This window comes from Leiobunum rupestre, chromosome 3 (assembly GCF_980474605.1).
Source record: "Leiobunum rupestre chromosome 3, qqLeiRupe1.1.hap1, whole genome shotgun sequence".
Taxonomy (NCBI): Eukaryota; Metazoa; Arthropoda; class Arachnida; order Opiliones; family Sclerosomatidae; genus Leiobunum; species Leiobunum rupestre.
In genome coordinates this window covers 50,793,309-50,805,685 of record NC_143386.1, presented here as the reverse complement: position 1 = coordinate 50,805,685, position 12,377 = coordinate 50,793,309, and the positions used below count along the sequence as shown (strand labels likewise).

The window sequence follows — 12,377 nt, the reverse complement described above, 5'->3', positions numbered from 1 at the left end:
TATCTACGAACACTATTTAACCAATGGAAAAATTTACCGACTTTACCCACTTATTTACACACTGAATAGATTCCACACTCAATCACTAACTTAGATTTCATCACGGAAAAGAAGGAGATAGGATATAGGGGCTAGGAATTGGTGGGGATGGAAAATGGTATAAAAAGGGAGTAAATCAATTAGAACAAATTATTCCAACCTTTTTCTTTGCTTGGAGCAAAACTAAATCGAAATCAAAAATGAGGTAAATATTATTTTAAGATTTAAATAACTTTTAGAACAAAAATTTTAGATTTTAATTTTCTTCATGTAGAATTGAAGAAATTAAGGGGATAGTAATTCAAAGTGCGAGCGATGAATCTATTAAATTTGAGATTAGAATAAGGTAATAAATTAAATTTCACGAATTATTTATACTGTACTAAAGTTAAAATTTTATGTATTGTTCTGTTAGCCATGAGGTTGGAGAGCCCAGGATGCTTCTTCAGGTCTGGGAACATCAATTATATTGGGACGATGAGGGCGATATACATTCCAGTAGGATACTACTCATCGTCCCATTTATTTTATAATAAAAAAATTAACATTTATCACGATTCTTTTATTTTCCTATCCAACAATAATCATTTCAGTATATATCAAACATTACAATAACAAGGATTATATGCAATTGCAATTGCAATTGCTAAAATAGTGTATTCTACCGAGTTAATAGTCTCTAAGATTTCCTCCTGTGGGTTCCCCGAAACAGGATTAATTTTTATCAAAGTTGTATCAGAAGTAAATTAGTGCGAAGTAAGCGCAATGTATTTTCAGCTATTCTAATTTGCCTAATTTAACACGTGACGAATTTTTTATCGCTAACCGATGAGCAGTAACCTCTATTTTTGGTTACATTTTACAATCTCCCGTGACGTCAATTGGTTTCAGCCAATGAGAAATCAGGATTTACTTGAAGTTTCGAGTGTTATTTGATCTCTAGATATACGACTCAACGTTCTTTTAGTTCCTGGACCTCATCGAGAAGAGACACGTAGATTTTCGCGCTCCGTTCCCCGCCTTCTCGACTCTATTTACAGGCAAAGGCTTCAGGATTTCCGTAAAAGTAAGTGACTTTATTATTTTACTGTAGAGGGAAATTAGGCCTTGTTTAAATTGAAGTAAATAGACTTAGATTCTAGTCAAATAGTCATAGAGTCTAACCAAAATAAATAGAAAAACATTTATTGAAATTTAGGCTTAACCAATTAGGCTTAAGAATGTTGACAATAGCTTATAGAAACTATCAGTTTACAGTATGGACATCGAAGCGTATCGACTTGAAACTTTTCGTCACTGGAGAAATCCGCACGTTACTAAGGAACAACTAGCGAAGGCTGGATTCTACTATATTCAGCGGGGCGATGAAGTACGATGTTACAAGTGCCACGGCGTATTAGAAGGATGGGAATCAGGAGACGTACCAGAATTGGGAACATGCTAGATTCTTTCCACACTGTCCGTCGAGGGATAATTCACCATCGGAAAAAAAGTACCTTTCGCAAGAATGGGAGATCCCGGCACCACCAAGGGCAGCGGCACTGGAGGATGACGATTTCATATCTATTCCGGTCAGACGTGGTGAGGTAGAACTTTTAATAAAATTATTTATACAAACCGCACTTGCAGAAGGTAGTTCGTTTCAGCCCATTAAATGAAATTGTACATATTCCTTACGAAGATCGAGTTAATTTTTTTTATATTGATAAAATGCGATTTAAACGCGTTATTTATATTGTCGGTCTAATATTAGAACCTGTTTTACGCAATCATGTAATTAAAAGTAAAATAAAATTGGAAATGTATATTTCTTGTTTTTATTGCCTAGAGATTAGAAATTAAGGGGTTCAGAAGTGATAAGCAAACGGGTAAAAATCTAATCTCCAGATATCTGCACGAGGAAAACTAATTCTGGAGAATGGGGATGGGGGAAAGCAACTGGTGATTAGAAGGGGTGAAAGCAATGGGGGAAAGGAGCTGGCGAACGAGAGATAAAGTATCCAGTGAATGGGGGTTGGGGGGAAAGCAACCCGTGAACGGGAGAATCTGGTGATTAGAAATTCTGGTGATTAAAGGAGGAAAGGCGCGGGTGAACGGCGGGAGCCAAGCTACAGCTTTGTGTCCTTCCGGTGATTGAGAATGAAATTCTCAATCACCGGCGGGACACCCCTTTCTCTAGAATATATCGCTAACAAGGTATTGTTTATAAATTATATCATTATTTCTTATACCTACTCCGGTGGAATGGTCTCTGTTACTAGGTACACCGGGCTATAAATTCTGACACACTATACCTAGTCATTATAACAATATTTATATTCTACGGAAAGATGCCACCGAAAGCACCGAAGAACGTGGGCGCCACAGTGTATTGTGCAGTTCCTTCCGGCAGTAATAATAACCACAAAAGTGGCTTATCTTTCCATTACTTTCCAACCAATGAGGGTCTTAAAGCGTGCGAAAGCGGGAAACTCGGATGGGAGTAAAATTTCCTCCTGTAATTCCCTAAAAATTCTATTTCCAGCTCGCTCTAGTAGCAACCAATAAACATCAACCTATCTATGACGTAGACAGTATGTGATAAAAACAAAGTTACGCTATCTTGCTATTTTAAAATTTGAAATTAATCGTGAATATTTATATTTATACCAAATGTTTTATAGCTATATTTTTCTTTACTATATTTTTAAATAATTGATGAAAATCTTCATATACGTAGAAAATTCTGTAACTATCTCTTTAAATAAAAAAAATTATTGGTTACAGAGCTGACAAACAGTGACAATGCGCTATGATTCTATGAAGCATTTGCGTTGAGGGAAAAACAGACGAGAGGAGTCTCCCTCGCGAAAAACACATCTGTAACTGCACGACAGTCACATTACTAAGACTATGTATTGAGAACGCTGGATTATCACAAAAAAGATATGTTTTACAAAATTTGCAAGTGTAATAAAGCATTTAAGTCGAAATCTGGTTATCATTATCATAGAAATAAATGTGATTCGGCAGAAAATAATAATGTAGTTGAAGCGGGAAATTATGTTTGTAAGTAATCGGGTTGTACGTTTTTAATTAATTATTTTTTTCTTTTTCGCGCCTGAGGTAATGAAAGACTTTCCCCCATAAATTATAAAAAAGGTTTTACTCCCTTTTTGAGTGGAACCCTATGAATGTTTAGTACCGAATAAAAGCACTAGATGGCAACCGCGTTTCAATTTTGAAATTAATTCCCTTAGCTTCACGTTGTATTGACTGATACTGCACTGACGAAATGTTTTGTAAGCTTAAGTGAAATATTCTTTTTTCACTCCAAATATAAATTAAGTAAATGGTTGCCGTAGAAAAGCTGAAAGCCTAACACGCAATACGAAAGGGAATTTAATAGCCATTCTAGTATGCGAAACGGTAACCAAATTCCCCAATTATGATTCTCATTAACTTAAAAATATTAAAGGAATAAATAAAAAAATTAATTACTTTGAAACTTGGTCTCATACCTATTTATCAATAAAACACACATCGCAGTCTTCTATTTTACTCCGTTTTTTTTTTATTCAAAAGTTGAGTGTAAAATTGGCAAAAATTTCGTTTTTGAACGCTGCGTCCATGTTTGAGTTTTTTTTTAAATTACTATAGGGTTAATCAAAAACCTAAGGCCCATATTTTAGTTCGTGTTTCAGAAAACAAAACTACTCAACCCTAATTCAAACGCCTACAAAATGTATTATAAATTGACCAAATAAACCGTTTTCGGAGCTGGTTTCCGATTAAGAGAAAAACCCGTCCAGACTTTTAGCTATAAGTACCATAGTCACAAGATTATGTTATCCACCTAGCTAGTAATGTAAGATTTACATACAGGGTGTTCTAGGTAAGAGTGTAAAAACCTAAGGGCGTATCCTATGGGTCCTAATGAATAGAAAATACCAAATGAGGTTTTTCCATGTCAACTTGACTATATAGTGGAAAATTTTTATTTTATTATTCGATTTTTCTTCGCCTAGAAGGCATACGTGCCGAAGTACCGCGCTATTTCTGATTAAAAACGGTCCACCTTTCCCTAATTACCTTTTGTTTGTTTAGTGGTTTGCATAAAAGCCCGCCCCCGGTACGCCACTGGGAGTCGCTTACTGACGGTCATGATATCAAAGGGCCGGGGTGCTCGAAAGCATAATTAGGCATACATCTCAAATCACACAAACACACACGGTGGGTTAATAGTACGTTCGTAAAAAAGGTGCTAGGCGCAAGAAAAAATTGGAAATTAAATGCCGCGCAAGCTCGCCTCTGCAACCAATAAACTCTTCGAACCGGTCGGAGAATTAGCCGCTCGTCATCGTGTTGTCGATTTTCTAGGGATTTTAGCGGGTGTATTCTGTCGCGGGACTGCCGACAACGTACTTTTATATTAATGTTATTTCTATTGTAATTGTTTAAAGTCAAATATCCTTATGAGGCTGTTAATTTATGGCAACATCGCATCGAAGGATAATTGTCTGAAATGTACCAAGCCATTTTATGGTCGGCAAAGTTCAGGACCTTGCAAAAAATGTCGTAGGCGTATTCATCGTGACTGCGCTCGACAGTTCACTGTCCAAGAATTTGGGCCCACAAGGGGTAGGAGTGTGCAATAACTGGCGGCTTTACCGGGGAGTCGGGGTTCGGCTCTTGTAACCCATAAGGGAGGTGGCGCGCTGGGAGATGTTAGCTCCGTCCAAATGGTCCTATCTCCACCTCCGACTTCGGTCCGGTGTGGCCTGGTAACCGGGCTTCAGCCCGGGCTAACGAAGAGGGTCCAGGCAAAACGGCCGCCTCGGCGGATTGGGTAGCCTGCAGTGGGGCTGCGGGCCTCCGTATGAGGGCACGGCGGTCCTGTTTCCCAGCCTTATGGACTCCCACCGGGATATCCGGTGCCAGCTGTGCCGGGTTACTTGGACTGGTGTGCTCGCCGTTCCCCTTTAGGAGCTCTTTCCAATGGGTTTGGCCCTCTTTCTTCGTAGGTAGGGTGTCGGCCGGGGTTGCCAGGGCATCCGCTCTCATTCCCACTGCTGTGTGCGAAGTGACGCGCTGGTCAACCCATTGCTGCACCTTCTGCTGGGTTAAGCGGCTTGCGTCAAGGGTGCGACCGTCAGTAGTAGGGTTCTGCTACATATTTTGGTTTTGTCACCTGTCCGGGCTTGTGGACGCAGGCGTAGGGCATTATGATGACAGACCTCCGGTGGTGTGGTTTGAATCTCACCGGTACACCGGGCTATAAATCTTATGCATATCCAAGAATTTGCTTCCCTGTGGGATGGAATAAATGCTTCAACAAGGGCTTATACTTACGTATCGTGTAACAGTAAAATTAAACAAAAAAATATCTAAATGTAAAAGTCCCACTAAAGATGTACACTGTGGTATGATTGCGAATTCCCCCTCTCTTTCTAGTTCTCCAAATTAAGATTTAAATTCCTCTAACTCGGCTGCTGATTTAGGATCGTGCAATATTAGCACAATAACACTTGGCCACATGCCTGCGACCGAATTACCAGAGATCTTAAACGAATTTTTTAAAATTAATTGTTTCAACCGTAACAAAAATCAGAAATTGATCTTGCCCAAAATAATCTTGTTCTGCTCACTGATATGGTTAGAGACCTACAAAAAACTGTTTCGGTTCTCACTGCTGACAATCATGCCATGCATGAACGACTAGTTGCATCTGAGCGCGCGAATATTGAATTACGTTCTAATATTATCAAGCTTATGGTCCCATTAGATATGAACCCTCTTGCTGAAGTATTTATTCGTCCACGAACACAGACTTTCGCCTCTGCTGCGTCCTCTCTGGACCGACAGTTGCCTCTTTCAAATAATTTGATTCGAACGGTAATTCCCCACATAATATGGACACTCCTGGAATTCCCCAAGTTAAGACTTTCCTTATGATGAATACACATGTCAAAAAACCACCTTATTCCATGACAGAATGATGGGCACAGCATGTCAACCCAACCCCAACCGATTTGGTTCAAAATTGGTATAGGGGTGTTTACTATCGTGAAAACCGAAATCTCAAATAATTTTGAAATCGGAGTAGAAGTTTCGGAGATACAGAAAATAGCCATTTTCAAAAAATTACTTGACCCTTAAAACTGACCAATGCATAACTTCGTCAATTCTTAACCGAATATAATGATTGAAACTTCATTTTAAGGACAATGCGCTGTTCTTTTGTTAATACCTTAATAGCATTAAAGTTTCATCATATTTAATACTATACATTGCGATTAAACAATTTGACCGTTTGACCTTTGGCTTCAACCACGGTTTTAAATTAAAAAAAAAACATTTTTTTTTCGAATTCCCCGCCTGCGGTTTACCCATTAAGTTCCAAACCCCAAATGTATATTTTTGGTTCTCGAGATACTGTTTTTACATTTTACCCCGGAATTAGTATAAAAACCAAATTGCACGTTTCTTTCCAAAAATTTTAATTTCCAACTTAAAAATATTAAATTTTAATTTATTGCTTTTCCTTAAAACATTAAATAAACTTGTGTTTTAAAAATTCCAATTCAATTTTTACAATATCAACGTCTTTTAACAAATACTTTGATCTAGAATACATCGCTGTTGTTGGATATTAAATTCTACAAATAATGTTTTCTGGTAAAACCCAGCATTCATCTTTTATTAGTGGCCATTAATAATTTGTTGATTTAAAAGGGGGATACATATAAGATATCAAATAAACTCCACATTCATTTGAGTATTATTTGACAACACCAACATTTACAGTGGCCACATATGTTTCTTATGGTATTTCTTCATATTCGTCAGAAGTTTCAACAGTATTACAAGAAATGTTGAAAATTTTAATTTCTTCCATATTTGATAGTGGAGCAGTTTTTATTTGAGTTTTACTCAGTGGAACTTTATGAAAGCCACGTGTACCTTTTATTGTTACTGCTTTAGACAACCTATTGTGTCGAAAATTCTCCTTACAGATATCTAGTTATTGTCAACATAGAAAAATGTAATGTTTTGAAAAGCTTCAACGCAGAAATTAAACATGTCCTTTGGTGTAATTATTTGGCCAGAAACTGGACGATTACGGCTAGATTTAGCGGTTAATCTCTTTACCGTGCCTCCAATTCCGTCACAGGGGCCTTTTCCGTGGGTCGTGGCAAAAAAATGCCTATCTCTATCTAATCCAAGATCATCTTTGTGATGACAAAGATTGCAAAAATTAAATTTGTTTTTATATTGTCCATAAGAAAAATATTTCATATTTTGTAAATTTGGAATCGTTACTTTTAGAAAATTAATTAATTTAGTTTGAAATGTATATACCGTGCTTACAGAATGAGACCATGTATCTTTACAAAGAGCTTAGTAAGACTCGAAACGTTGTGTCCAACTTTTAATGTATTTAAGTTGTAAATAAATTATGTATTGTTTTTATTGATTTTAGTTAATCTTTATTAATTACATATATCTCATGAGTATTCCGTAAGAAAAAATAAAAAACCACGTTATTGTTACCACCATGAGAAAAATCAGCGATTCCACTAGTTACATTAAGTAGATGCTTTTTCGTAGTTGCTACTGATTTTTCCTTAAAAACTTCAAAACTGTTACTTACCTTTTTTAATTGCTGATTGGTCAAGTAGTGATAGCGTAGCATTAACTTTGTCCTGTTGCACTTCTTTATCAATTAAACCGCAAATTGGAGTCCGAGTAAGTTGTGGTGTAGAAGGTTCTACACTTATCTGATAATTTGTAAATTCTTCACTGTTTGTGGCTTGAAAATTTGGACATTCTTCGTTGTTTGTGGCTTTTGAATTTGAAGGACAAGTGGGTTCATTCAAATTGAGTATTTCACGAAATTTACAAAAACACTGAACACAAAGTTTCTTGCCAGGTACAACTCCTTCAATAATTCCTTTGCTTCGTTTGTATTCTTCAAAATTAATTACACTTAGTCCCTTTTAACGAGGTTTCTTGTGATGATTAAAGATATTTGAACATTTAAATTGCTTATGCGAATATCTTTTTAAATGCAACTCAGCATGATGCGAACATATAGTTTTTGCAGATTTTCTGGGAACACCCGTACGTAAGCTAAGGATAGTTTTTTCGGTTCGATTAAGCACTTTTAAATCGACATTATTAGTAAAAGATTGTTGACGACAACTATCTGGAACTTGAAAAAAGGAACACACATCCATCGGGAGCAAAGATGGGCGTTTTCAGCTCAATCACGGTCCATGACCAGTATTATTTCAGAAAATATAGGATAGCGAGATACAATTTCATAGGTCGAGGAAACTTCGCCCCTAAATATATTGAAATGAGTGAGTGAGATTTGAAAGTTTACTAATATTATTGCGTTACCACTTCGTACCGTGATAATACGACGAATGAACTAAAATTTACAAAACCGTGTTCTCAAATCCAAACAATATTAAATAAACATATTATCTTGTTAAAAATTACTGATATGGATTTATTTGAAAGGAGTTATGAACGGCGTTCACGTCGTGAATATTTCAATTAATATTGAAGCCCTCAGATACCGTTGTTATCTACGAGAATAGTATTTTTGGCACCGATTCAAACGTTAAAAAAATATTTTTTTAACGACGACTTTATTCTTTGAAAAATTCATACGAACCGAGTTTTGAGTTAGTTTTAAAAATACACACATTATTTGCTCAGAAATATCGTTTACAAATATTATCTGGACTTTATAAATTATCAGTTTTTAAGCGTTTTTTTCCTTCACAAAAAATAAGACAGAAGAGTATGAACATTGCACGTAAGAACTTACGAATCGCGGTCACATTAGAGTAGATCTTAACAATGTCAGACGAAGACGACCACGTTGACGCCGATAGTTTAGGTTCAGGGAACAATTTAAAATCAGTAGACGTGAAAAATATCGATTTAGTTATGTGCCCTTCTTTTACGGAAAAATTTAACTCCGGGAATTTCGGCAAGCGTAAGCTAAATATGTTTTACGTCTACGATGGTTCAGTGCCAATTACTGGTACCAATGTCCCTGGTCCCAATAAAGTTCTTACTTGTAAATTATACAACGAAAGGAAAAGAGGAGACGGAGCGGGAAACTTCGAAAGACACTTGCAGGTACGTTTACTTGACTTTAATTAAACATTCAATAAATTCACACCGCTTGTACGGACATTTCAGAAAAAACACAAAGATGTTTCGCTTTACCCTCGTGACTTGGGAAGTAACAGTTGTTTTCTTAAATCGCACGATCTACCACTGAAACAAGTTGAAAAGACGTCTTTAACTTCAGCTCAGCAATTATGTTTCAAGCAATGTATGGTAGACCTAGTCGCTGTCGACGGTCTTCCGCTTCGATTTGTCGAAGGAAAGGCTTTTAAAGCATTTATGTGCTTGTTCCTACCGCATATCAACCTTCAGTCACGTCGATCCGTAAGAAGAGATTTAGAAAATTTTGTTTCTAACGATATAACGCCAATGCTAAAGGAAACTCTGCGAGATATTCCGTACATACACTTAACATTAGATATTTGGAGCTCCCGAACGAGGGAAGCTGTCCTTGGAGTAAAATGTCAATTTATTGACGATATGTTTAAGCTTCAACATCGAACTCTTGCTTTCGTACATTTCGAAGAGAAACATACTGGGGAAAATATTCTTTCCAAACTTGAGGACATTCTTAGTAATCTAAGTATCGCTTCAACACAGGTAATCTTAAAGGGAGTATTACCTACAATTCATTATTTAACCTAGATCCGAAAAAACCAGTCCGCCGCTTTCTAAAGCGAGAGGCAGAAGCAGGACCGTGCAGGGGGTGGGAGCGCAGGGGGGTAAAATCCCTGGGGCCCTACCGAAAAGGCCACACGAGGTACTTATAGGGGGCCCATAGCTGTAGGGCTCATCAAAGAAACTCAGGGGGGGGGGGGCATGAGAACGATTGACAATTCTTTGAAGGCTCGAGGGGTGTGCAAATATAACTCTGATAAGCTAACACCCACATCACCACCACAGGCCTAAGTCATCTTGTGACTTGTATTGCCTTATTAACGGTGGCCCGCGAGTGACGTTTGCTGCGGGCTGCAGAATATCTCTGCACGGCCCTGGGCAGAGCCGAACTATCTTGAAAGCATGGTTAACCCTAGTAAACACGAGGTCTAATACTCTCTTTGCGCTAATTTCGGAATGGGATATTTAACACGATTTTTGTCTTGCCTCGCTCTATGTCTACAGTGATTTTATTAATCTAAAAATAGATGGTCACAGTCTGTGCGGACAACGCGAGTAATATGATAAAAGCTTTCAATTTACAAGCGCTGTATGCCGAACCTTGGGAAGACGAAGAGTCCGACGATGATTCCGGCTACCAATTAGATGATGGTATTTACTTGTAAAACTTTGGTGCAAATTACGTAATTTTAAATTTCGATTAATCGTTTATATATAGCGTGGAATGATAACAGCTGGATAATTGTACAGGATACAATTGCTAAAGCCAAGTGGAATAGACTAAGCTGTGTAGCCCATACACTCCAGATAGTCGTCGTAAACAATCTCAAATTTGATTCCTTTTCGAAGCCAGTGTGCGATTATGTCCACGGCGTCATTATGTTTTTCAGGAAATCAACAAGGTGGACTGAGGTATTGCGTTCCAAGTCGGGTGGCCTGGATTTAGTGTGCCCAGTGCAAACACGTTGGAACTCCTTATGTTTCGCAATGGAACGGTTTCTAAAGGTAAGTTTCACTACGTTTTTGGTAGTAATCCGCTGTTATAATACTTGTTTCAAGGATTACTTTTAGTTGTCACAAAACCTTCGCCTCAAATCCCCAACCGTAACAGGCGTTTGGTATAGGGCAAGAATAAAACCAAAGTGGGTTTTTGGTTTAAAAAATGGTGGACATGGCGGACATGAAAAGCCAAAACATGCTTGTCCAACCCGTGGTGCAAGGGGAATTCCATGACCAATCATGTTTGGACATTCTCGTTCGCCATTATCCCTCCAAATCCCCGCCCAGGAATTATTTTTCGTCGATCGAACGCCTTGTACAATTGGATTTTGTAAAAACATTTCGCATCCTTTAATAACCATCCTTGTTTATTTACGGCTTGTTTTATCTTTCCAAGCCGGTAATGAGATCGGCAATTACAAAGACCCTAATGGAAGCTATAAACACCAAGGACAATTCATTGCCGAAACATGGAATAACAAGTGCACCATCACCAGGATTATTTTCAAAAATTAAAGATATTCACAATTTATTAAACCCACTGAAAGTCGCTACGGATTGTTTGCAAGGAAGACGGACCTCAAATTTCCATCGTAGTAATGAAATTACTTGAAGTTTTTGAAAATATTTTTGCCAACACCACTACGAAGTTCGTTGCACTCCGCGATAATATTTTGAAAGATTTGGAATCGAGATTCGCTGCCCACTTATCTGATCCCTTTTATTTGATACCAGCAATGGTGGACCCGAGACAAAAATTGTTTATTTTTGAAGGTAACTATTGTTTCCGGAAACCATTCTCATTTACAAGAAGTTAGTCTCTAGTATCCATTTTTTATATTTATAGAAGACTTCAGCTCTCCACCTTGGGCGCATACCTACCCGCACTTTAAAACACCAAGCAAAAAAGACGCCGTTGAAATGCTAACAACCTACGCTGTCGAATTTTTTGTTCCACCTAGCAAGGACCATGAAACGGAATCAGCTGAGCGAAATTCCAGCTGTTTTGCTCTTATGCATAAAAAGAAGCGCAGATTAGAGCCAGGATCTTTAGGAGAAATTATTAATAATTACATTACTGAAGTTCAAGCCAATCCCGATTTAACGTGCCCATTAGCGTATTGGAGAGAAAACAAACAAAAATATGGACCGATAGCTCCGTTAGCTAAACGACATTTGTCTACCCCCGCCACTTCGGCGGGCTGTGAAAGAATGTTTTCAAAAGGTGGCTCCCTACAAAGAGCCAGGCGCGCGAGGCTCGGAATTACTACTGTTCAGGACTGTTTACTATATCAAGAATTTAGGCAGCCACAAATAGAAGCCATTTTAACAAAACAAGATATTGTAGAAGACGACTAATCAGTTTATTATTGATTGAAATGTAGCTTGGGTTTGCTAATACTGTAGTCATTATTAAATGTAATAAATTGTTTTTCGAAATCAAGCTTTAATTTCAGTACAATCCCAAAATAAGTAACATCATATCTAAAAGTATGACACCTAATGAATAAGTTCAGTCGCTGTGTTTCGAAATGAAATACCAGGTGCTGCGCGGTCACTTCGAACAGTTCTCGTTTTTCACGCAGTGCTCT

At 37.7% G+C, this 12,377-nt stretch overlaps 1 protein-coding gene across 1 annotated transcript; it reads left to right on the top strand.

The window, feature by feature from the left end:
- Nucleotides 1-8,892: 8,892 nt before the first annotated feature.
- Nucleotides 8,893-12,144, top strand: LOC149952516 (uncharacterized). Its single transcript, XM_090169732.1, has 7 exons — nucleotides 8,893-9,177; nucleotides 9,241-9,492; nucleotides 9,547-9,768; nucleotides 10,314-10,437; nucleotides 10,505-10,791; nucleotides 11,334-11,559; nucleotides 11,633-12,144. Exons 1-7 carry the CDS (start codon nucleotides 8,893-8,895, stop codon nucleotides 12,142-12,144), a joined length of 1,908 nt encoding a protein of 635 aa, XP_090025858.1.
- The last annotated feature ends 233 nt before the right edge of the window (nucleotides 12,145-12,377 follow it).

What these genes read in the sequence shown, in the direction of transcription:
- LOC149952516 (XM_090169732.1), top strand. Translation starts at nt 8,893, where the DNA reads ATGTCAGACGAAGACGACCACGTTGACGCCGATAGTTTAGGTTCAGGG. An exon ending in ACCTTCAGTCACGTCGATCC is followed by an intron (nt 9,493 to 9,546) that starts GTAAGAAGAGAT and finishes CCAATGCTAAAG; the next exon opens with GAAACTCTGCGAGATATTCC. An exon ending in CGGCTACCAATTAGATGATG is followed by an intron (nt 10,438 to 10,504) that starts GTATTTACTTGT and finishes GTTTATATATAG; the next exon opens with CGTGGAATGATAACAGCTGG.